General features: G+C 38.6%; 1 protein-coding gene across 3 annotated transcripts in view; it reads left to right on the top strand.

Moving 5' to 3' along the window:
* The window catches only part of LOC126297602 (C2 domain-containing protein 5), a 217,252-nt gene that overhangs the window by 131,929 nt on the left and 57,466 nt on the right, over window positions 1-27,857 (top strand). For all 3 annotated transcript variants that reach the window (XM_049988584.1, XM_049988585.1, XM_049988586.1), the window contains 2 exons: window positions 17,732-17,881; window positions 25,417-25,766. In XM_049988584.1, the coding sequence (XP_049844541.1) occupies window positions 17,732-17,881; window positions 25,417-25,766 (500 nt within the window). The remainder of the gene's footprint in view (window positions 1-17,731; window positions 17,882-25,416; window positions 25,767-27,857) is intronic.

Here is a 27,857-nt window from a genome sequence, read left to right as displayed (position 1 = left end):
GGTTTTCACACTGACAAAATTCTACGATTTCATTTATGGTCGTCATTTCATGCTGCAGACTGACCACAAGCCTTTGGTTTCTTTATTTCACCTGGACGGTGTGCCGCCTCCTGCGTTAGGTGCTCTTCCTGGTGACGTTTGACTTTATATTGTCTACCACACCTCTGAATGGCATGCAAACACCGATATTCTGTCCTGGCTGGCTCCTGGGATGGACATGAGTTTGACACCTTTCCCTTGATTTGTTTCCATGTGGAACCAGACATGGATGCAGCTCTGGATGCACTTCCGTTGGATGCTGATGCGGTACGGCAGGCCACTGCTCAGGATCAGACGCTGCAAGCTCTGTGCTGCCAAATCACTGTGGGTTGCAGACCAGCCGTAGTAGCGTCTGCGATGGAGAGGTCCAGCATTTTTGGGATCATTGGCACAGTCTCTTTTTTCGCAATAGCATAGTCCTTTTGCTTAGTGATTCCGACTGGTCATACTGCAAATCTTGTGCCACCATGTCCTCGACCTCCTCCACGCAGGACATAGGGGCATCATCCTCACCAAACAGTTGGCCTGCAGACACCTTTATTAGCGCTGTTTGGATACAGACATTGCCTCCCTCATGTCAGCCTGCACCACATCCCAAACACATAAGGCAGCTTCCCCGCGCCAGTATTTTTTTTAGCTGGATGCAGCTGCTCTGTGGAGACCTCTCCATTTGAATTTCACAGGGCCATTGCATGGTTCCCAGTTTCTCATACTGATTCACTCTGTTTCGGGATACCCTTACTTCTGCTGAGACTATCAAAGTTCTCCACTGACTCTTTGCTGTCGAGGACCTCCCCAAAATGATTGGTATGGATAATGGTCCACAGTTTACTTCAACCAAGTTTAAGCAATTCTGTACTGCCAGTGGTATTTCCCTCACCCATACCATCCCGTTTAACCCTGCGTCAAATGGCCCGGCAGAATATTTCGTGTGGGCGTTCAAGACCCAACTCGATAAGCTGCTGAGCCACCACCTGCTGGAGGAGGCCATGCTTCTTTTTGCGGCTACATACTGTGCTGCTCCCTGTGCTGGTAAAAGTCCAGCGGAGATACTTCACGGTTGACCTCTCCGCTCTCCCTTATCTGCCCCGGTTCCTGAGGCTTCTCACCCTTCTACCCACACTCCCATTCCTTTTGCGTCGGGCAGGAGGTCTGGGTGTGGACCTTCTCTCATCCATGGGCACATTGGGCACTTGTGGTCATCACTGAGCTCTGCGACCGGGCGATGGCTTCTCTCTGGTGGGCCGACGGTTAAGCCACCCGCTGGCACCTCAACCAGCTCCACCCCCATCTGGTGGACCACAATGCCCCGGGGAAGCCACCAGTGCGTATCACTGATCGCCCTGTGGCGGAACCTCCGCTTCCGCCTCAAAAGCTGTCTCCGCTGCCAGCTACCCATGCTGCGTCGCCACCGCCCACCCCTGCCGGCCACGAACCCATGGACATTGACCAGGATGCCCCTACTTCAATGGATATTTATGGTGCTGTGCATTTTTTTTTCCCATGCGGAGAAATGTCGTAGCGGCCCCTTATTGTTAGAGGGCCCGCACAATCAACACACAAGATGGGTTACTGACCTCTTTTCAGGAGCGCGTAGAGAAACATTGCCAGCAGACAGAAACAATAACAGACTTTCCAAATAAACATATAACTACTTCGCCAGACAACATGTGACAGGATTCCACCAATCGGAACTCATGTTACTCATGTAGCACTTTGTCGACCTGGCTTCATAAGCATGCCTAGACTGTCAGAGTTTATCAACTGCTAGGAACAAATCCAGTCAGTACTTATGCCAGCCCTAGCATTGTATTCACTCGTTGTAGCATTGTGGTAGCATGCTGTATTTTGTAGAGTAGATTTCGGTCAGTATTTTCTTCCATTGTCTTGTTTCCTTATCTGGTTTGCCACCATAAGAGTTGTGGGGTTTTTCTATTTGTTCTTGCGTTTAACACTTAGTGTATGCCAAGAAGTTGTGTTTCTTTAATTATAATAAAGTGTGTTCAAATTGACTGTTAATTCTTTCCTGCCGACCGCAGGACACTACAACCACCACCATTGTATTGGTTCTCACTTCCCTTGTTTCTTTTCTAATCTACTCAATCCTCCTATGCCCTGTCTCTGTGTCTTGCTCTGTGACCTTCCACTGGTACTTTCAGTAGTAGTTCCTCCTGTTTTTTTCTGTATCTTTCTTCCAGCAGCATTGTCCCTTAATTGCCCTTGCATTGAGCTACTTGTTCTATACCTTCACAACCTTAGCACAACATTCATCTAGACCATTCTTCCCTCTCTTTGTTCCTTCATTCCCATCTCCATTTTTTCCATTACCCACCCTGTTCGAGATTGCTACTTGCACCAGTGTCATGAGACAACGGTGGCCAAGTGTGTGTGTGTATATATATATATATATATATATATATATATATATATATATATGTGTGTGTGTGTGTGTGTGTGTGTGTGTCTCCTCTAGTACTCAACTTTGTCTGAAAGTTCAGCATTATCTGCTTTTTTTTACATTTCTGTGCTTTGCTCATTGTCTTCACTTTGTTACAACATAGTAATCTAAATCACACGATTTGAAAAGAAAAACTTTCTTTTTGTTAATTAAGCCATAGATGCCATTTGGTCAAATGCAACAGCAGTACTATAGTAGATTATTGTAATCAATGAACTTTGTTCACATCAGTTTTTAACAAACCAATTTGAAATAGTGATTATATTTTCATCAGGTTTTAATCTTTGATTTACCTTATTTTCCTTATAGGATGCAATAGGAAAAGTAAGTAAAATATGAAAGTGCCTCTTAAAATTGTAAGTGTTATTTCTCAGTTCAATTTCGGTGTGCATTATGTTACTCTTGTGATTTCTTACATGGCTTTCTATGTATCTGTGCAGTCTAAAAAGAATTGCATTATGTGGATGTAGGATTTTAGTCAGCCTGTTCCCAATAATTAGTTTTTCTTATTAATTTATTTTGTATATGCAACTTTTGTTCAGTCCCTTTCATTTTAAGAAAATATGGTAAGCATCCAGCATTAATATTGATGTTTTTCATTTATATTCCTTAGCACAGATCTTGATTCAAACTATTCAAATTTTTTAGTATGGTGTGTTCATTTTCAATGTTTCTGGAAGATGTGTATGTTTTTTGTCTGCTATGATCGAATATGTCTGTGTTGTTGTCATGACAGTGTAATTACAAACCTGTGATGTTAGTAACTGTTTGGTTTTACTGCAGAGGGAATGATCTTTGTGGCATCGAGAGTTTTATTGATTTCTTGTATGTGATAGTTAAAGATTTCAGCATTTCTTTTCCCATTTCTCTGTGATATATGACCAATATTCCAAAGTTTCCAACTTCATTGTGGCTGTGATGCTATTTTACTTGTTTGTGATGAGGAGATTTTCCCAGAACTGAAAAATAAAATATGAGAATTTTGTAGAGCATGTTGTGTATACTGCCATTAGAAACTAGTGTTTTCCAAACCTTTTAGTGAACCATTGCATTTCTTCTTTATTTTTCTCTGTTATTTAGCATCACAGATACCCTTTACTTTGTGTGTATTCTTCTTAGTGAAACACTGTATCACAGCTATGCAGCTGCTGTAGTGATGTGCTGTGTCTGTTATAAGTGACTAACAAATTCTTTTTTTGTTGCTTTTTCTTATATTTTACAAGCAACAATTTATAAAAAAAAGTGTGTGTTTTACACTGTATTGTGCTATGTTGTGCACCAGCATTGTGCTATTTGCTAATTATCTTATGTTTGTAGTGGCATTTCAACTCTCTAGTGACATTTATTTGTTTTAAATGTGACATTTGCTTTGGACAGTAAATATCAGTCAGAAGTTGGTGTTATTTGTACGGGTAGTGTGGTAAATTTTAATATTGGGGTTGCAAAGCCAAGTTCTGAGTACTGTAGTTGGCTATAAGCAATTGCAAGCCTTGCAAACCACAGCATTTTAAAGGGATTCTCATTTGTTTGTATGTTGTAAGTATAATTTCCTGCAAAATGAGAAAGATAACTGTAGCATGTGCTTGATAGATATCTCTGTATGTGAGCTGATGTTAAGAATGGTTAATTCCTGCCTTACAGGCATTTGTAACTACATTTGATTTGTTTGTTTTTGTTATTTGGTATTCATTTTGAAGCTTATGGCATTATTAAAGAGATGGCAAGAAATTGGACAAAAGACTCAATGATAACAACAAGGAATTATACCTTTTAGCAATCCAATTAATTGAATTCAGCTTATCTTTTACTTTATTATCTTGGGGCTCTAACTCATTTTTCTGTTCTGAGAACAATATTTGCGACTCAGAAATCTGCTGGAGATGTTCATTTTTTTAACTTTCAGTATACTGAAAAAACCAAAAAAGTTTACATCCATCTTCACAAAACATTATGCTGACTGACACAGACTGAATGCCAGCTGACCTCACAAAGACTGTCCCTACAAAGATTGCCCAAAGACTACTCATGTGGTCTGTGCCAAGTCTAAATACCTTCTCAGTAATCACATGTACTAGTTTACTTTTTTGAAAAGATTATATTGACTAATTCACAATGAAAAATTACAATTTTGCAGCAAGTTATACGCTTCATGAATTATGTTATATTATAAGAAATTTGTTGTTATAATCTCAGTCCAGATATGTTACAGTTTCATAAGAAATTGTATTATTTTACATCCCTTAGTAATACTTTCAGCTAATGTTTCTGAATACAGATTAATTACTTTGAACATTTTATTACTATCAAAATTAATGTGTATGAAGAGTGTTCTGTTGCAGGTACAGTTTTTAGTACTTAAAAAAAAAGATACAATTCTAGAGCTATTAGCATGTTGACAGTTACATGTACGAGATGTGATCAAAAAGTAATACACAATTTTTGTAAGGAATCTTTATTTATTGATCAACATCAATTTTGTTCCCTTCAAAGTAGTCTCGCACAGATATAATACACTTGTGCCAGCATTTTTTCCAATCTTGGAAACACTTCCAAAGTTCACTTTTTGTTATTATGGTGTTTAGGTCCTTCAGTGTTTCTAATCTTATCTTGTCAGTGGTGGCAAAATGACACCCATTCATCATTCTCTTCAGCCTCAGGAACAGAAAGAAGTTTCAGGAAGCCATGTATGGGGAATACGGTTGCTGAGACAACATAATGTTTTTTGCCAAAAAAATTATGAACAAGCATTGACATGTGAGCAAGAGCATTATTATGATGCAATTTCTGTGAGTGGTTTTGCCACAATTCTGGTCGTTTTCTCTGGATAGTTTCATGCAAACAGCACATAACTCCCAGATGGTATTCTGTATAGACCGTACAACCATAAGGTAGGAACTCATGATGCACTGTTCCATTGTAATTGAAGAAACCAGTGAGATGAGCCTTCACGTATGACGGAACTAGTCGAATATTTTTTGGTATTGGCTCTTCAGGTAGTTTCAATTGGGACGACTGGACCCTGGTTTCAATGTCATATCCATACCCATGCTTTGTCACATGTTATAACTTTCTTTAGAAGTTCTGGATCATTTCCTGCTTCATTCAAAAATTCCTGAATGATGCCTACATGATGTAATTTTTGGTCAAAATTCCAGAATTTGAGAATAAGCTTCGTTACTATATGATTCATGTCCAGAGCATAAGAAAAGAAAAGAAAAAAGAAAAAGAAAAAGAAAAAGAAAAATATCGATTAGCATGAGCCAGAGGATATGTCAACATCATAAGCAATCTCCCTGATGGTGATTTTGTGATTTTCCAGAACCATTTTCTTTACTTCTTCCTCATTTTCATCAGTAATTCATGTGCAAGGGCTTCCAGGACACTTGTCATATTCAACATTCTCTGAACCCTCTTTGGAATGTTTATGCCACTCATCAACTCTTGTCTTATTTATTGCACTTTTGCCAAAAGCCACAGTCAACAATTCAATAGTGGTGCTGCATTTTATTCTATTTTTCAAGCAAAAATTAATGCAAATTCTTTGATCCATCTTTTTAAAAAAGTAAAAATTCATCCAGCACTCAAAAACACATATAACTTTTTGACTGTCAACAATAAACTAAGTATTCAAAACAGCTGGAAATGCAAAGATACTTCAGGAACATGTGTACCAAAAACATTTAAAAATTGAAAATTTGGTATACAAAGCCCATGAACTTAAAAAAAATCCTATTACTTTTTGATCACACCTTGTATGTTCTTTGGACTACTAAATCATATAACAAAACTGAATAATTAGCTGAAAGTTGCATAGACAAGAAATAGAAGTAAAATAAAGTTCATACAAAAGGACACATACAAATATACAATTCAGTCAATGCACACAGTGAGTAGAATACACAACCGTGGAATCAAAGATGCTAACTGAAGTGTTATGGATCAATACAGTAAGTATTGTACACTCTGCCAAATTACAACCTCAGTGAGGAACCAAAAGTATCACTTTTACATTAGTATTTTTAATGGGTGTTACTGTCTGCCTCACCAGAATTTTTGTTATAACTGGTGCATTAGTGTTGCTTGTGTTCAATGTTTTCACCAGGCGTGTAGGTAATATAAGGAGTGTTGAGAGATCACTGTGAAGGACATGAAGATTCTGCATACTTATGTGAGACACAATTATTAACAGAGAAAGAGTTTGAAATGAGCCTTGTTTTGGCTCACCATATAGCCGACCGAATGGTTGAATTGTACAATATCCAGATTTATACGACATTCAGATGTGACAGTGGTCTGATGTTGGACTGTATGTGAATGTGGGGGCAGTTACACTTGTCAACAAGGTTCCAGTTGGCCTCCTCTCATCACCCACCAGAAGGTAGGATCATTGTATCAATAAACCAAGGACATCATTACCTCTTCACATTGGTGCCTGCCATCTGAGAACATGTAATGGACTCCTTGCAACATACTGTGACATCCTGCACCATTGGTTGGAGACTAGCAGCAGACAAATAGGGAATTTTTGTCCCTTGTGTAGGCTGCTGTTAGCAACACAATACTAATGGCTGTTTTTGAAGTGATACTGTGACAGGGAAGCATGGACTGCTGATGAATGGTATCACATTGTGTTCAGTGATGAATCATGGTTCTTCACTACTCCGGTGATGGTTATTGGTGAGTGTGGTGGTGACCTGGGGAGAAGTTCCACTCTTCCAATGTTTTGGAGAGGTACAGCAGTGTTATCTCTGGTGTCATGGTGTGGGGAGCCATTGGGTGTGACTTGAGGTCACAGCTGGTCATGATTGAGGGCACTATGATGGCAGAACAGTATGTCACAGGCATCCTGCATCCTCAGGTGTTTTCCCTCATGCAACAGTATCGTAGTACCATTTTCCAACAGTACAAGGCTTATTCACACATGGAACTCTGCCTCTTTGATCCCAACATCTGCCCCCAATAGAACATGTGAGACCAAGTTCGATGTCAGCTCTGACTTAGGATGATTATCTGGGATATCAAGCACCAGTTACAACAGTTGTGGGCCAGCTTGCCTTGGGAGAGCATATAATGGCTTTATGACACTCTTCCCTGCTGAATCAGTACATGCAGCCAGGCCAGAGGGGGTGGAATGTCATACTGATAAGTGGGCTTGTACTGCCAAGTTCTTTGTAAATTTTATGCAATTTTTTAATCACTGAAATAACATCACCCACCTTCTCAATTTGGGAAATTTTATTTTGTTCCCTCCTCCTCCTCCCCCCCCCCCTTCTGGCTGAAGAATTGGAAAAAAAAAATATTTTGTTCTTCATAATGGTGGCTGAGTTCTTTGTCTGTGCACATTGCTTTGTTGTTTCCTGTTTGGCCAACAAGTAATTGAACAAGTTATTTTTGTTAGTGGAAAGACTTTAAAATGTCACCAGAACTATTGTGTTCTGTGAGACATGTGTCATTAAAATTTTACTTTCATGTTCACTGAAGGCATCTGGCATAGGTCTTTCTGGTCATCAAGAACTCATTTAACTTCTCCTGATCTACAGTATAGTGACTTGTTTCAAAACATGTGATCAAACTCGTGTCTTCTTCCTTGATACCATATTACTGCTGCTCTTGAACTCTGGTAGATATTGACTGTACCTCTGTCAGAAAACATACTCAAGTGGTAGTTTTTGAACAATTCATTTTAAATTTAAGTAGAAGCTCATCTGCAGTTTCTATCCTAATACAGTATGTTTGCACTGAGAGTAATTCAGCATTGGTATTTTCTGGAGCAAGAATTTTCATTTTGTTTCTCATGAATTTTTAATCTTTGTAATCATCTGTACAACAGTGTTAGCTAATAATCAGTGTTGATAATTCACCCATCCATGATAACTGGTAATTGCCAAAATGTGTAAGATTGCGACACTTGAAGCGAGTTGTTTACGGTAGTTATTTACTGCGAGTACTTTTCAATTATCCACACAGAAGTATTACATATTAATCTTTCTTTCTAGCTTCAATTGTAAGTTCATAAAACATTTTCTTCTCTGTAGCTGGCAACTGACATTTTTCTACAATAAAATAGCATGACTAAAATACTTGTAGGAAATATTTTAAAGCCTCCATATGAAGCAGTTACATGCTGCTGTAATTGGTGTATCTGGTTCATAGGAGAAACTATAAGTTTTCAGTTTACCTGTTGCAGCTCACTTTAGTCATAATATTTTACTCTGCTCGAACTGGTGGTAAGCCAGTTTGAATCCAGGTTGTGGAAAGAATTTTCACTGCCAGTGTTTGGTCGGTAAGAGGAGGAGAGGTAGTAGCATTAAGTTCCTGAGCTTCAAAATTTGCACCAGTGTCCTGTTTTAAATACCAAACCTTTCCGCAGTGTCTAATGAAGTGACAGCATGTGAAACTGTTGCTTGTGATCTGTCTGTCGAATGGGGACGTAAAGCTTTGTGCCCTCCTTGGTGCAATTTGCGAGGAGTAGGCTATGTGCCAGCATTGGGCTTCACCCTCTCCCTTATATCATCATCGTCGTCGTCGTCGTCGTCGTATGACAAACAGACAGACACACACACACACACACACACACAGGTATACACATGTAGTATTACAAATACTGTAATGGTGCATGTCGCAAATGTAATGTGCTTAATCCATATTTATCTAACAATCTTTGTTCACTTCTTAACATTTGTTAGTGTAATATTTCAGCTGGCATCAAATTTATGATTCTAATTCATATTTTACTCAGAATTAATGATTTTAGTTCTGCTTAGATTTAGTTTGAACTGGCTGCGTGCACCTGATACAGTAACGACAGAACTGCTGTTTATAAATAACGCTATCTTGGGACATTTGTTGTAGATTCTCTGGCAGCTTTTCAAAAAATTAAAAAAGTAGAAAAATTTCCGGGATTAAAATACGAATTTCTGGTATCTTCCAACCGGCTTACTGCTGTACAGTATTTAGCCCCATTGCATCATGTATCCTTCAAATCCTACAAAAAATTGTTTTAAAAGCATGTTATTAGCTCAGTAATATTATTAGCTGTTCTTTAAACTTCTTAAAAATAGACTTAAGAGCTAAAGAAAAATCACAACATTGATGAGGAAGGAAAATTGGAAATACACAGAATCATTGAAACTGCTATCTAAATTGCTGCCCTGTAACATTATCCTTTCTATACAGTACTATAGCAATGTTATTTTAAATCTTGGTGGTTGTTTTAAAAACACTGGTTCTGTCATTTATAAAATTTTTATTTGTAAAATTATACTTTTTTTAAATTTAAGGGAAGTTACATATTTGGCTGTTTTATGTAAATTTGCCAAAGAGCTTCTGGAAATAAACAATGAAAATGATATCAAAACTGAGAAACCCAAAGACCCTATACAAGTATGGACTCATAATACGTTGATCATTACGTAATATGAAGTGAAAAGAATATTTTAAGATCACCTTTTATTACCATAGCTGTGTCACTCGCTAGTTGTGACTGAATGGACTGCATCAGTGTTATGAAGTTAAGCTTATAGAAGCACTTTGATATGAGTTGTATGAACAGTCTGGAATTTAGCTTTTTTCTTTTTTAACAGAGTCAACAACTGTTTTGAAAAGTTTTGTTTTGAATAATAACAATAACCTCACAGTTTGTCCCTTTAATACAGATTTAACTGGATTGAAACATCAAATTTTAAAAAAATTATAACCCAAAACTAGACTTATTTTATTTGTTAATTTTATCACATTATTCATCTACTAATCTACTAAGTTGTCCTGTAGTTTTGATGTATCAGTACTCACATTGCAGTGTGTTAAGGTGACCAGATGAAAACTAGGTGATTTTACTTCAGGGTTTGGCTAATGATTCAGTGTGTTTATCAGAGAAATTTCCAGTTTGATACTTAATCAATATTTCATACAAAAATTATATATTTTATGTTACTTTGTTGTTTAGCTCAAATTGACAAACCACTTTATTTCTCATTTGATTACAAATTATTTCAGCTTTAATTTCCCACTCAATAACATTATGTTTCCAGTTACGGTTATAATGCAACTGAGATATTGTTGCATGGTGTCCAAAGTTTATTAATTTTGAATGTCACGTCCCTACTGTGATATCAAATGTAAACTTCAGGATTAACAATTGTCAGATTTAAAATACTGTTCTCCCATTCTGCTTTATTTCTATAAAAGAAAAGGAAGAGCAGTTAATGTTAAATGTCTCATCAGCACTGAGGTTATTGGAATAGAGGTTTTCTGTAAATAAATTCTACCGAAATTTTTACAAACGTACAGACGGTGTTTAGAAAGGATAGATTGCATGCAACCGGTGGTGGAGTGTTCGTCGCTGTTAGTAATAGTTTATCCTGTAGTGAAGTAGGAGTGGATAGTTCCTGTGAATTATTATGGGTGGAGGTTACACTCAACAACCGAACTAGGTTAATAATTGGCTCCTTTTACCGACCTCCCGACTCAGCAGCATTAGTGGCAGAACAACTGAGAGAAAATTTGGAATACATTTCACATAAATTTTCTCAGCATGTTATAGTCTTAGGTGGAGATTTCAGTTTACCAGATATAGACTGGGACACTCAGATGTTTAGGACGGGTGGTAGGGACAGTGCATCGAGTGACATTATACTGAGTGCACTATCCGAAAATTACCTCGAGCAATTAAACAGAGAACCGACTCGTGGAGATAACATCTTGGACCTACTGATAACAAACAGACCCGAACTTTTCGACTCTGTATGTGCAGAACAGGGAATCAGTGATCATAAGGCCGTTGCAGCATCCCTGAATATGGAAGTTAATAGGAACATAAAAAAGGGGAGGAAGGTTTATCTGTTTATCAAGAGTAATAGAATGCAGATTTCAGACTACCTAACAGATCAAAATGAAAATTTCTGTTCCAGCACTGACAATGTTGAGTGTTTATAAGTTCAAGGCAATCATAAAATGCGTTTTAGACAGGTATGTGCCGAGTAAAACTGTGAGGGACGGGAAAAACCCACCATGGTACAACAACAAAGTTAGGAAACTACTGCGAAAGCAAAGAGAGCTTCACTCCAAGTTTAAATGCAGCCAAAACCTCTCAGACAAACAGAAGCTAAACTATGTCAAAGTTAGTGTAAGGATGGCTATGAGTGAAGCGTTCAGCGAATTTGAAAGTAAAATTCTATGTAGCGACTTGACAGAAAATCCTAGGAAGTTCTGGTCTAAAGTTAAATCAGTAAGTGGCTCAAAACAGCATATCCAGACACTCCACGGGATGATGATGGCATTGAAACAGAGGACGACACGCATAAAGCTGAAATACTAAACTCCTTTTTCCAAAGCTGTTTCACAGAGGAAGACCGCACTGCAGTTCCTTCTCTAAATCCTCGCACAAACGAAAAAATGGCTGACATCGAAATAAGTGTCCAAGGAATAGAAAAGCAACTGGAATCACTCAACAGAGGAAAGTCCACTGGACCTGACGGGATACCAATTCGATTCTACACAGAGTACACGAAAGAACTTGCCCCCCCTTCTATCAGCCATGTACCGTAACTCTCTAGAGGAACGGAAGGTTCCAAATGATTGGAAAAGAGCACAGGTAGTCCCAGTCTTCAAGAAGGGTCGTCGAGAAGATGCGCAAAACTATAGACCTATATCTCTGTCGTCGATCTGTTGTAGAATTTTAGAACATGTTTTTTGCTCGAGTAACATGTCGTTTTTGGAAACCCAGAATCTACTCTATAGGAATCAACATGGATTCCGGAAACAGCGATCGTGTGAGACCCAACTCGCTTTATTTGTTCATGAGACCCAGAAAATATTAGATACAGGCTCCCATGTAGATGCTATTTTTCTTGATTTCCGGAAGGCGTTTGATACAGTTCCACACTGTTGCCTGATAAACAAAGTAAGAGCCTACGGAATATCAGACCAGCTGTGTGGCTGGATTGAAGAGTTATTAGCAAACAGAACACAGCATGTTGTTATCAATGGAGAGACGTCTACAGACGTTAAAGTAACCTCTGGCGTGCCACAGGGGAGTGTTATGGGACCATTGCTTTTCACAATATGTATAAATGACCTAGTAGATAGTGTCGGAAGTTCCATGCGGCTTTTCGCGGATGATGCTGTAGTATACAGAGAAATTGCAGCATTAGAAAATTGTAGCGAAATGCAGGAAGATCTCCAGCGGTTAGGCACTTGGTGCAGGGTGTGGCAACTGACCCTTAACATAGACAAATGTAATGTATTGCGAATACATAGAAAGAAGGATCCTTTATTGTATGATTATATGATAGTGGAACAAAGACTGGTAGCAGTTACTTCTGTAAAATATCTGGGAGTATGCGTGCGGAACGATTTGAAGTGGAATGATCATATAAAATTAATTGTTGGTAAGGCGGGTACCAGGTTGAGATTCATTGGGAGAGTCCTTAGAAAATGTAGTCCATCAACAAAGGAGGTGGCTTACAAACCACTCGTTTGACCTATACTTGAGTATTGCTCATCAGTGTGGGATCCGTACCAGATCGGGTTGACAAAGGAGATAGAGAAGATCCAAAGAAGAGCAGCGCGTTTCGTCACAGGGTTATTTGGTAACCGTGATAGCGTTACGAAGATGTTTAACAAACTCAAGTGGCATACTCTGCAAGAGAGGCGCTCTGCATCGCGGTCTAGCTTGCTCGCCAGGTTTCAAGAGGGTGCGTTTCTGGATGAGGTATCGAATATATTGCTTCCCCCTACTTATACCTCCCGAGGAGATCACGAATGTAAAATTAGAGAGATTAGAGCGTGCACGGAGGCTTTCAGACAGTCGTTCTTCCCGAGAACCATGCGAGACTGGAACAGGAAAGAGAGGTAATGACAGTGGCACGTAAAGTGCCCTCCGCCACACACCGTTGGGTGGCTTGCGGAGTATAAATGTAGATGTAGATGTAAATGGGATGTAGATGTATTAGTGTAAGCAAATAATAGGATGAATCCTTCAACATTACTATCAGTAATGTCTTCCTTGTCATTGCCACTACTGTATGAATGTTCCTTCACTGATGATATTGTATACAGGGTCGTCTTAAAAAAAGTTCCTTATTCCGTGTACTATTCTAGCTGCAAGTTATAGCTTTGTGCTGTTATCTACCCGTGCTTAGTTCCACTCATAAGCTACTAATATCTTTTTATCGGCTTTTCAATTTTTAATAGCTTGTTAACATGTAGTTTATGCGTTACAACAAGTTCCTATATTGAAATTGAGCAAGGAAGTTAAGTAAAATGCATACTTCTAAAAATTTGCATCACAAGTGAAGTATAATGATAAAACCTACATTTATACAGGTGTGTGCCTTATTGTTTCTCCATATATCTGATTAAGTGCACGTGAAATGATTTAGGTACAACCCATGAAGCTTGAGGTTAGTGTAAGGAAAACCAGATCACTAGATCTGCAGATAAATCTCTCTCTCTCTTTTCTTACAAGAACTGTGGAAAGAATTTGGCCACCCTATATTTGACACATCAAAATGTATACAAAGGGCTCTTGAACTCTTTATGTTGTGAGCTGTCAGTGTTTAATTATTTCTTGTGAGCTGTCAGTGTTTAATTATTTCAGTCAGCAAGCTCTTAACACTTGTATCATAGTAAATACAAACTGATTACGAATTTATAAGTCCAAACAGCTCTCAGTTGGTCCTAGATGTCCTTGAAGTGTTGCTATAAGGGCAAAGAGCAAATTCTCACCCTGGCACAAAAATGGTTCTAATGTAAATGAGACATTGATTTTGTTGTATTTACACATTACCCAATAACACAACTAAAGTGTCTACTTAATCTATGGAATATATTTATTTATATGACTCTTTGATTTGAAATACACTAGACTCTTGCTAATCTGGCCCTCAGTAGTCTGACCTCTCAGTAATCCAGCATACATCCAAAAACACGTGCACAATGAATTATTATGTGCAACAATGCTTTATATACCGTATTTGGAATTGTAGCTTTTTTTACAGCTCAGAATCATGTCTTCTAAAAGGAAACACGTTATGCCTGACCTCAAGCAGAAACTCGAAATTTTAGATAAGTTAAATCAAGGTTCTTCACAGAAAGCCATTGCTGCAAAGTTCACCGTTGGACGTGCAATTATTTATGACATCAAAAAGAAAGAAGATGTTATTCCACAGTACTCAACACACATGGATAGTGATTTGGGAAAACAGAAGGTTATGTGAAAGAGTGAGAATGAAGACCTGGACATAGCTGTTAATAGATCGTTCACACAACAGCTCAGTAAAGGAATTACAGTCAGTGGTGTGATTATAAAGGAAAAAGAAGCTGCATTTAACATACAACTTGGTGATAGTAACTAGTTTGCAGCGAACAAAGGTTGGCTATCAAACTGGAAAAACAACATGGCGTTTGGCGGCTGACAGTCACCAGGGAAAGTCGCTCAGCTAACGATAAGGATGCTGATGAGTTTGTAAGCAAGATACGGAAGGTAATAGAGGAAGAAGATTTAACTGCTGATGCCTTGTATAATGCTGATGAAACAGGACTCTTTTACAAGATGCTTCCTTCAAAAACATTAGCTGCCAAGAACGAGAAGGAAGCTCATGGTTACAAGCAACAGAAACAGTGCACAGCATTAATGGTGTGTTGTAATGCAAATGGGAGTCATAAACTACCGCTTACGGTGATTGGAAAATCCCAACATCCATGTTGTTTTCAACACACTGACATAAATACTCTACCAGTGCACTATTGCGCTCAGAAGAAAGCATGGATGCACAGACAAATATTCTCTCGGTGGTTACATGAAACGTTTGTACCAGAAGTGAGCAAAGAGCTAAAGAAGAAAAAGCTTTCACTGAAAGCTATCCTTATAACAATGCTCCCAGTCATCCTTCAGATGTTTCTCTAAAGTCCCATGGTATACATGTAGAAGCAGTCTTTCTATTGCCCAACAGCCCTAATTCAGTCCATGGACCAGGGAATTTTGGAATCAACTAAACGTCATTATCGACATTCACTTCTCATCTCCTTGCTAAACGAAAGTGAAAATGACTCTATCGAGACTGTGCTGACGGCATGGAAAGTAATTACCATATGTGATGTTGTTTTCCAAGCAGCCGAAGCATGGGATAAAGTGGAGAGCACTACCATAATGAAGAGCTGGAGAAAATTGTGGCCATCCATTGTTGCCGAGTTGGAACCAGTATTGAGTGACTGTGATGAGCAAGTCAGTTCAGAATTATCAATTACTTTGTTCAGTGACATGTTCCACAACCTTCCAGGATGAGAAGAAATTGATGATGAAGATGTTACTAAGTGGCTGAATGAGGAAAACTGTGATACGAACCAAACTTCAACAGAAGAAGAAATAATCAAAAGCATGCAAGAAAGTAGTGATGAAAGTGATGAAGAAGAGGACACAGGAGGAGAGAGCATGAAGATTTCTCACACTACTGGTGCTGAAGTTACCGAGGTCTTTCTGGTGTACATAATGCAACAACCAGATACATGCAGTACCGATGTAATGCTTGTAAAGCAGTTGCGTGATAAAGCATTCTACCATCGCGTATCATTATTGCGACAGTTAAAAAGTATGGACATGTTTCATAGTGAGTGATACGACTTTATAATTATGTACAGTATACACTCAATGACTAAGTTTTCTTTGAAAATTAATGTATTTTTGGATTTAATAAAGTATATCCTCTATGTTTTAAAATTGTATCCTCCAGTTTAATAAAGAACAGTACACTATATACCCTATGTTTTCAAAATAAATAAAAAACAAAATAAATGAATAAAACAAATTTCAGACACTCAATAATTCGGCACTTCTGTTAATCTGTCACCCATATGCGCCAGGAATGGCCGGATTAGCGAGAGTCTAGTGTAGTCATATTATTTGTGTTTGGTTCAATTGAATAAACTGGAATTCTGTTTCATCATATAATTCATAGATTTGTACCAGTTGACACTAAAGGAAAATCACCCAAAGCTGTCTAAGACTTATGAGTCTGTTTTTAGTTTTCAACACCCAAGACATGTGAAGTAAGTCATACTTGCTGCAGTTCTCATGAAATGATCTACAGCAAGAGGCTCAAAAATAGTAACTAAAGATGAAAACACCAAGAAAGCACATAATATAGTACTGGATGATACATAATTGAAGGTATCAGAGATAGCTGATGCCACAGACAAGAAATTAGTATGATATATTTAAAGGAGAAAACTTTGTGAAAGGCAGTTGTTACATTTGTTGAATTCCAACAAAAAGTAAATGCAGAAACAAACGTTTGGACCATTTTGAAAAAGAACACAATTAATTGTGTTCCTCAGTTAGTTACCACAGACGAGACACAAGTGCATTGCTTCACACCATTATTTAAACAGTAGTGAAAGCATGTGGTGGAAACCTGTGGCCTTGACCAGAGATAATAAAGTCAGTTACATCTAGAAGAAAGGCTATAGACAGTGCTTCTAGGGCAGCAAAAAATAATTCTTCTTAATGATTATCTTATTAAGGTGCAAACAAATAACTGGGAAATACTACAAGATTCTTCTGGTCCAACAAAGTAGAAAATATTGCTGAAACCTCCATCATTTTATGAGATTTGGCATCCTCTGACTTTCAAGTACTTACACATGCAAAGAAATTTGTGGCTGGAAAACACATTGACTTAAATGAAGAGTTTAAGGCAACTGTAGATTAGTATTTTACTGATCTTCCACATTTAAACTTCAGGGATGAAATCTACTCACTGGAGAAACACTGGACAATGTACAGTAACCTGTAAGAGTTCAGTTTTGAAAAATAATTGCATTTTGACCAAAAAGTTTCTTCTCTTATGGGGTGAGAACTTTTCACTTTGAAATTATAGACTAGGGCATCAGGCTGAAGCACACTATTCATAACTGCCACTTAATACAAATAATCAGTTGCAAATATTTCTGTGAAAGTGAACTGACACTGCACAGGAAAGTATTGTGTGGTTGACTATTAACTTTTGTGACACTGCACTACTGATTCCTACATTTCTGAAGTGACAGTAGTGTTTGTGAGCCACATATTATGGAACAAATTAGTTTTATCAATTTTATTTAAAACAGAGTTAGTTCTTAAAGATTTTTGGTATTGCATTAAGCTATATCTTAGATGCTGAAATTACTGGAGTAAAATTAAATTAAAATAAGCAATTTTAAACATTTTAAGAGCTAAAAAGTTGTATTTAATTTCAGGAAACAGTTTAACTGGCAGTGACCGTTCATCCAACATGGGATGTCATTTTCGTTCCTTACGACCAACGGTAAACCAAGATAATATGGAAATGTTGGAATATCCCTTTCTCACCATGAGAAAGTATGGTCCTGGTTTTATACAACATCTAGGTAAAAAATAATAATTGTCTAATATAGTTTGATGTCATATAATATCTTACTGTATACTAATATTCATTCTGAAAGGATAAGACAAATTTGGACACAAAGGAATGCCAACCATCAAAAGTGACATTGATTGATGTACCTCATATGGTCCTATTGGTCCCATACATGAATAATAATAATAATAACAACTTTATACCAGTAATAGATTTTGAAATAAACTAGAAGTGTCAGTATTTTATTAATGATTTCTAGATGAGGACCATCTGTATGCAGCTGAATAAGGGCAATATTTGTTTTGCCAGACATGTACAAGGACAGTCCTAACCTAAAAATCATTAATATAATATTAATAGCAACTGAGGGTTGGCAGAACAACACCGTTAAAGATGTTAGGACTGTCAATGTTTATTTCCTCCAAATCGGTTTGGTAGTAAATTAGCAATAATATAGTGGCAGGGGAAGAGAGCAAGCCCTCATTTACAGGGTGACAATTATTGAACTATATGAAAAGAAAATGTAAATTAGTTACAAACTACAGTGTATACACACTTTATTCAATATGTAAATGTGACTACAGGTATTCAGATTTAAGTTATGACATGTTTGATATGCCTGCCATCATTGACGACCATCTGGCACAGACAAATAGCAAAATTCTTCATGACCCTCTGAAGTGTTGGAAAATTGATGTTGTCAATGACTCTCTGAATGGCTGTTTGGGGCAATTGTTGTACATCTTGTCTTTAATATAGCCCCACAAAAAGGAGTCGGACGTGTTCAGATCAGGAGAATGTGGCGGTCAGTCAAGGCCCATGCCAGTGGCCTCTGGGTATTGCAGAGTCAGAATCTGGTCCCCCAAAGTGCTCTTCCAGGACATTTCCTGCTTCAATGAGGTTGAGTTCAGTTTAACATGAACCACGTCTTTCAGAACTTTCACATACCGTTCAGTAGTTGCTGTGCCATCAAGGAATATCATATCGATTATTCTGTGACTGAGCATTGCACACCACACAGTCACCCATTGAGGGTGAAGAGACTTCTCGATCCCAAGATGCGAATTCTCAATCCTCCAAATGTGCCAATTTTGCTGATTCACGAACCCATCCAAATGAAAGTGGTCTTGGTCACTAAATCAAGCCATATTAATTCCCATTATGCCCTGCAGCTGACCATGCAGTTTGAATGTCCTAATGCAAACCATTCAGAAGTTAAGACGATTTTATTTCATATAATTCAAAAACTGTCACCCTGTATTATATATTTGAACATATGAATTCATCTTAAGCAAATTCTACATGCTTTAAGGTGATAATATTAATTAATTAGATGTGTTTATTGATACAGAGGAAAATACTTAAATCTATAGCCCAAAATAATTGATATAAGCCCTCCCTCATAAAAACCGTAGGTGAAAAAAATCCAAAGTAGTCTTTAGCAATTACCATCACCATTATAAGCTAAGAAAGAAATGTCAAAATTTGTCAGTCTTGCATTCTTTGGCAGAGTGTCATATAAACTCTCAAATCCTTTCAGACTACATAACATAAAAATATCCTTCTACACAGCCAATAAACAACAGAGTAACTTCACAATAATAAATCCACTGGAGAGTGCCATCAAAAGTCTGCTATATACAAACTCGCATGCTCCTGTTTGTGCTTCTGTATAGGACAAACAGGGAGAAGTTTTGTTATCCACTACAAAGAATATATGGGTGCCCTTCAACTCAAAAACTTAAATAAGTCCAGTTTCGCATCACACGTTGCAAGAACACACTATTGGTGGTATCAGTAATAACCTTTTTGTGCTACATATTGCTGACAATGGGTTACAGATGGGTCTGCTTGAAGAATTGGAGATTTACTATTTTTTAGATATTGTGGCACCAAAACACTAAAAGGACAATAATAAGACATATTCATCCTCCTGCATAAATTGTATTACAGTCTCTTAGTCATATAATAACTATGGCATTTGGCAACTCATCCACTCTACAATTATGTAGTAAATATATTACTCCATTTGTTTATCTTTTGTGTAACTTTTTAATCCATAATACATTTATACTGCCAATATAAGAATACACTAGCAGCTAGCAAGATTCATGCACATATATTATCGATACTTGTAAATATTTATTCTTTAATACAATGCATCTCAGACCAAAGATCATGATGTAACAAAGTGTGATATATATAATATTCATATTCTGTTTATTGTATCAATGTTAACCTTCTATGAATAACTGTAAAACCAAGTGCAGATAAATACTGTGTATATTTGTGTGTTGTACCTGTAATGCACATTATGGGGAAGGATTTGCTATGGATATTGAGATGCAGTGCACTTTAATTACCCAAAACATAACAATCTTTCTGTTGCAACAACATTTCATTCCCAATAACTATATTTCCATCATTTTCGACATTACCATCACCACAATTTGTAGCTACCCTTCGTCCATGATATGTTCCTGTAGCACTGCCATCTGATGATGAGCTTGCAGTGATTTGAAACTAGTTAATGGGGTGCAATAAATCATATAAAAAATCTAAGAAATTGACTAGTTGCATATTTATATCTAAATAAATCGCCAGTACAGATGACACTATTCTAGCTGACTCTGGGTGCTCAACCGGGAAGCCAGGGAGCTGAACTGTGGAAGAAACAAAACTCTACATGCAGTCAATATATGGGGAGGAGAGAGTTCGAACACTGTAGAGACTGGCACAAAGAAAGCAGAAATATGACCAGCCTGAATGATCAAAATATTAGCATACAGAACCTAGAACATGGCATGTTGTAGAAACCTGGTCCATGTAAGTACTGACTGGCCCAGTCTGTTGCCACCAGCAAGTAAGCTTGAAACTAGTGGGTCATCAGGTCTGCCCATACTACACTCCACATGTGCCATCCAAGATAGCTTTCTGCGTTACTCTACCTCGAGACCCACACCAGCTTATCTGTCTGTATGTATGTTCACTTACGAGGATACTAAATCCCCCCACCCTGGAAAGACCACTTATAATTGAAAATGGCTTGGTTTCTGTGGCAACCACTGTTTCAGAGTGGGAAAGGGTGTGAGATTCCCTGGCAGTAGTTCTACCATCAAAGTAGGCAATGATGATTCAGCGGCAACGATGGTTCAGCGGCAACGATGATTCAGCTGACTCCACTGGAATGGCGGAAGATTTTGGAAGCTAGCAGAATGGCTGGTTTTCCCACATTGGCAGTGTGAAGACTCATCCATGGGTGAGTGAGCATAGGGAAGTGCAGGTTCCAAGTCCATGAGCTCAGCATCAGGAGCTGCAGGAGTGACTGCTGCTCGCACCCTATGCCTTGGGCAAGATTAGGATGGCGCATCTGCAGTGACAAAAGCAATGGAATTCACATTGCTGCAATTGTTAGTCTCCTATATGGAAAATGCCACAACTGATCCTGTTTGTTGCCTGGCTTGTATGGAGATGCAAATCCAGTGGATTGCAGACACAACTGATTTGAATGATGGTTCAGCTGTTCCTGATCAATGTTCTCCACAAACAAATGCTGACATTTGTGGTCCATCAGTACATCTGGTAGCCATCCCTGCTGCTGGCTAAATGACTGAGCTCAAACAGGACCCTTTCAGGAAAATGTGGTAGGCCGCGATGCTCCGGGGCATGTGAGTCGGAGTGCAACAAATCATAGAGACCCAGTGGCTGGCACACATGCAAAAGTTCCAGCAGACTACACTTGTTAATTGGCATTGTCAGGTTCGTGGCCAGAAAGCTACACAATGTATTGTCACTGGACAATGCATCCATGGACTTCAGCATTTTGATTTTAAAAGTTAGTATGAATTGCTCAACTTTCAAGTTATAATCCAGGTGAAACGGGGCAGTAGTCAGATGTTGGATACCACTTCAAATGCAAAAAATCGGCACACTACTATTGCACAAATTGCCAGCCATTATTGGATATAAAGATCCATGGGAGCCTTTGATAGCAGAAATGACTGACAACACGTGAATAGTTGCTGTCAGTGTTGCGGAGGATAGTTTGGCTACATATGGGATGTTGGACAGTACATGTGTTACTGACAACCACATGCTTCCCAAAAAAAGGACCAGACAAGTCAACATGCGCCACATCCAAGGGTGCTTCAGGACTGGCCAAGGGGACAACTGATTGCAGCGTAGTCTGGTTCTGTGCACAGGCTGACCAAACATGCACAACATGTTCAGTATGACCATCAATCACCAGCCAGTAGACGTGGTGCCATGCCACTGCCTTTATATGGAACTTACGCCAGTGCTACGTGTGCAGCAGCTGGAGTATGCCGGCATGCAAATTCGGAGAGATGACTACTCAACAGCTTTGCTGCCCTGTTGCAAGCATGAGGACCCTGTAGACAACTTTGGATCAGGCTGATAGTGGGAAAAATGTATGCCATCCCAAATCTTCTCCCGACAGTGTGTGCTCAGGCCATTCTGTCTGGACTGTCGAGATGATTTTCTGGAAAAGCAGATTGATGGCCATGGTGGGCACAACCTCCTGTACTATTAACAATAAATAAATAAATATCCAGTAATGTCTGATGTGATGTGTTGTCCAATACAAAACTGAGAATGTCCTCTCAATCGAACTCCCAGTTGGGTCCTGTATGCAACTGAAAAAGTGTGTGTGCATTAGCATGCTGGGCAACAGTCCAGTAATGAATGTCATTGCAATAATTACTGAGAAAGAGTGCCCATCTCTGCAACTCACAGGCCATCCCATCTAGTAGCTTAGAACAAAGGCTGAATAATGTAACCCGTGGCTTGAGGTCAGTGATGAATAGCAACATTGCTCCATACAAAAAAAATGAAAATTTTTTATCTCAAAAATGATAGCAAGCACCTCCTTTTCCACCTGTCAATTGTTAACCTCTAGATGACAATATTACAACAAAGCCATTGTACAGCAAGAAATGTACTGCTCTTTAATTTCAGGAACTTCTTTTCTGGATTATAACGTTAATACTATGATAACGGGCTCTTTCTCTTTGCTATGGATATTATCAATAATTTATCTATATGTAATTAAAGCTGTCATTCATTGCACCAAGTGAAAGGTTTGTACAAACCATTCTGCATTTCCTTACTATTGTTCAATGACAGCTCTTTCTGGTAGACAATTACACCATCAGCAGACAATGTGATAATGCTACTGCCCATACCAGATAAATTGTTTATGTATATCGAGAGCATTAGTGATCCTATTATGCTTTTTTGCATGCACCAGATGTTACTTGTGTTTTTGTTGAAAATTTATTGTCCAGGTTTTTCCAGTAAAAAAATACATTGAGCCAATTGCATATCTGTGAAAATACTCTGCATGACTGCATCTTTATTATTATTTGACAGCTGTTTCTGTATCTGGTGGCTGTAGAAACATCTTGTTATTAATTGAAGTCCACTAACCTGAGTTACTCTTGTCTATATGAATTCATAATCAGATTCATTTTGGACCTCACTAGATGTAATGTTTCTCCTGGTTCCTATACACACTTCACCCTTCTGGAGCATAATTTATGTTTCCAGTATATGTCCAATGTGTTGTTGATAAGTTTTTTATTCTCTACTTCCAGTTTCGATTGGTGACAACTGCTGTCTAGGAGACACTTGGGTTTTGAAACTTCACAGCAAGTGCTCCGCTAGCTAACAACTAATATTTTAACATTCTTACTCTCTGCATTTTCTGTCATCTCTGTTGTAGTAGTGGTTTTAGTTTATGGTGTGTTTACTACTGGGATCTCAGAATTTGTCTAAAATGCATTCCACACCTACTTTTCTATCTGAGTGTCTGTTCCTGATATGTAGTGCAAACCTAACCTATCTGTGGTTCCTTTACAAGTTTCCAACTTGTTTTGTAGACTGAGGAATCTACAGTTGAGTTCATCACAGAACCAATAGTGCCTGATTTTGACCTTCCACACAAATTCATACCTGAGGACTGCATCAGTCCTCTGCATGATGTTGCAAATTGACAGCTGTGCTGAGATACCACAGGTGAAGCTAACTGTCTTCACCACTTCCATCAGTCTCTGGAAGAACTGAGAATGGCCTCAGAGGTCCCAGACAACACAATTACATTGGTGACTACGTGAGTAATGTATGAGCTGATTGCAACCCTCACTCTCAATTGCTCCTGGAGTGACCTTTTGTACCTCATGGACTATCCCTCCTGGGCCACACACTGAGGGCTCTTTGAAGTTTTTCCCACACCACACTACAGGACCCATCTTACGCTTCATATTTGAACTGACTACAATTAACAGTTCCTTATTTCCTCACTCTGGCTGCCCAGATATCGGCAGAAGAGAACTAGTGGTTTGAGGGGGAGAGGCAAGCACCACTAACCTTGGGGTAACCTTTGTGCCATGTGCCACCTACTGTCTTTCCAATAAAACAGATCCAGATCTGGACACAACCTGCCAGCTACCATCACGTTATTACTGGGTGACAGGCTAGGGCTGTCTGATGACCACATTGGCAACAGCATTAACTTGCAAGTTGTGCAGGAGACCACTTTGTCATGCCATCACTGATTAATTTGCAACAACTGTGAATGCTGGTTGCCACATGCCAATACAGCTCCTGGCTTTGTGGTATCACAGTGTGTCCAAGTTCATGATAGTATTAAAAAGCCATCTGGATTCCTCCAACCTGTGCACCATTCCCTTCCCCTCAGCAGGTTTTCTGAATTGAGCAGATGAGAATGTTCTCTGCAAAATTTTCTTTTTCATGGCCTTAGCCGTATCATGTTCCTGAGTTCTGGTTCATCATTTACCTCCACCCCTTCTCCAGATCCCACCTCAGACAACTGACTGCTCCTCCGTAACCCCCTCCCTCTACCTCCCTGCCTGCCTCAGGCTTTCTGTGATACTTGTGTGCTCAACCTTGAATTATTAATTTTAACTTTTCCTTTTTTATTCTTTCTTCTGGCCGGGATCTCCATCTTCACTTGTTACCTTTCTTTATCAGTATTTCTACTAGCAGTTCCCTTCTCTGCTTCTCACTGTCACATATAGTTGTCAGCCAGCGACCACCTGTCTTGCACACACATACAGTTTCCCCACTATGAAATATTTCCCAATTCTCTCTCCAGTTGTTCTGAGTCCTCACCAAACGCCCGTACCATTTCACAGTACCCACTACCCACCCCGGTCATACTGCAGCATCGGGGCAACAGGAGAGAGAGAAAGAGAGAGAGAGAGAGAGAGAGAAAGAGAGAGAGAGGTGTGTGTGTGTGTGTGTGGGGGGGGGGGGGGGGGGTGCGTATGCGCGCTTGCATATACGTGTTTGTGTGAGTGTACGCACATGTTCACTGCTCAACACATTTCCTATTTCGTTAACACTTATTTATAGTTGTATTCATATTCAGTTTTGATTTCCAATCATCAGTGCTTTATTTTCAGCATTTTAGTTTCCTAAGAAGTAAATCTATTGTGCAGAATTTACATTTGTTTGCTTACAGTTTTGCTTGTAATGGTATCCCATCTATAAAATATTTTGCAGGAGGAACGATAAGTGCAAGATCAGTAAAGCTTTTGGAGAGAATCACTAACCTGGATGAGCCAGAGAGTAGAGACTCATGGTGGACAGAACTTAGAATGGAAGTGCGATCTCATGCAAGAGCTATTGGCTGCAATGTTGTGCTTGGTTACTCAGAGCACACAAGCATTTGTGATGATGTGTGTGTACTCAGTGCCTCTGGGACAGCAGCTTTCATACAGATGGATTCTGGAGAGAGTTCTACACAGCACCCCATAAGCAGGCATCACCTACAAACAAAAGAACTGATGACTACATCACTTGATCGTACAGATTTTGAGAAGGATAAACCTGTCAGTTCTGTACCACTTTCGGTAAACCCATATGATGATTACCTCTAGTCCTATGCATATGAACTTAAATCCAAATAAATAATATAATTTACTATAATTATGAGGCCAAGTTAAAAAGTTATTAGCCGAACAGAGAGAGAGAGAGAGAGAGAGAGAGAGAGAGAGAGAGAGAGAGAGAGAGAGAGAGAGAGTGAGTATGAGTATGACTGTGACTGTTTTGGTGTAAAAATCTGCACTTGTTTTGGGATATAGTTGCTATTTTCCATTAATTGCTTTAGATGTAACAATGGAAGGAAATTAAATGATGTCAAATCTACTATGTAGATTATATGTTCTGACAATTTGTATTTTAAATCCCTCAGTTTTCCCATTCTCAAAATACATTTTTTTTAACTGACTGAAGATTATTTTTTTCTTTGCAGTCGCAATTTAAGTGAAGTTGGTTTGAAAGACTTGTGTAAATTTAATCAGTTAATGTTTCACCCTTTCAGAGCTTATCAATAACAATGACCCCTTTTGCATCCCAGAAAAAGACTTGCTGTTACATTTCCAGTAGATGAATTGAATTTTGATGTGCACCATCAATTTCTACAAACTGTGTTAATTGCTGTTTTGCTTCTAGTGTAAGGTGGTAGACACACATCTCATTCACAGCAAATTAGTTGGATTATTTTTAAAATGGTCAAAGATTTCTCATAGATAGTTCTTCTAATAAAATGTACCACAATCTTTGTTCTGATCTGCAGAATGTCCCCTGTATTTCAGACACTTTTAACAATTAATCATCTAATACTATATTGTCAATTATCTAGATATTCCAATGTGTGGTAATGTTTTAGGGATGTCCATAATGTGGATAATCTTAACTGCTGAAAGTGAAGGATAAGACTTGCCACTATTATCTTTGTCTTTGAATGAATTTCTACTGGTAATAAACAGTCCAAAAGAACTGATTTTGGGACAGCACTACCTTCCATTTTATCCATTTGAAGAAAACACACGTGGCAAAGACTACTTCAGAAAACATATCGACAGCATTACTTTGGAGGTCAAGTTGGCATTTGATGTGTACAAATGTACAAAAAAAAAGAGATTACTTTTTGATACTAGTGCAATCCCTGTGCCATACTGCAAAATTTTTACCTATCCTTTGTATATCTAGTCTCTCAGAGAATAATGTATTAGCTGGAATTGTCCAGTTTCAGGTGCAATATTTTTTCTCTGCAATCTATTCTTTAGCATTGTTTGTTTCCAACTAGTTAGCTGTCTTGTTTCTGAATTACTTTATGTAGTACACTTCTTACATGAGCATTATTTATTCATTGCAGAATACTGTGGTGAGATGTGTATTATTTGAACCATTTTTCTTTCTTAGTAGAATATTATTTGTGGTTTCATTTTGGTGCTAGCATGACTGTACTGTAATTTTTAAGCATGTTTGGTTATACAGAAAGTGTACTTCATTTTTGTATTACAGTACTTTGTTAATCTTATGAACAAAATACGTTACCTTATAGAGAAATACAAGACTGGTTTGATTAATAATATTTAAATTTATATTATGTCTACCCTCTGAAACATACACCACAAGTACAGCATACTGTGTTCATTTTCGTGAAGGTTACTTCTACAGTGTTGGGGCTAGAATTGCTGTCTTCTAACACACGGAGCTAAGGTTTGGCTCCTGGTGGCCACATTGGATGTTTCTGTGATTGAACTCACTCTGTCTAGTAAGGCCATTTTTCCCCAGATCACTCAACATGGAAACCAACCTGACATCCACCACCTAAAAACTAATCCCAACCTTATACTCTATGGGCCAATAGAGCCTCCGCCACTGTGGCTATGCCCTGCAGGGATTATATGGCACAGGGACCCCATCAGCTGTCAGGTATGTCCATTTACAAGCCCTGCCACCATATCTCCTCAAATCCATGTCCATAATAGAACCTCTCCCTTGAGTGTATCTCCCTCGTCACTTCCACCAATTCCTGCACTCCAACATTTTACATGCTTTCTAATGTATATAAACCCAGGCACCTGGGACACCTCATTCTTGCTGATTACTGCATCCCCATGGAGAGAACCTCTGTCCTTAGGTACCCTCACCTT

Source organism: Schistocerca gregaria, chromosome X, assembly GCF_023897955.1.
Source record: "Schistocerca gregaria isolate iqSchGreg1 chromosome X, iqSchGreg1.2, whole genome shotgun sequence".
Taxonomy (NCBI): Eukaryota; Metazoa; Arthropoda; class Insecta; order Orthoptera; family Acrididae; genus Schistocerca; species Schistocerca gregaria.
This window is presented reverse-complemented; position numbering and strand designations above follow the sequence as displayed.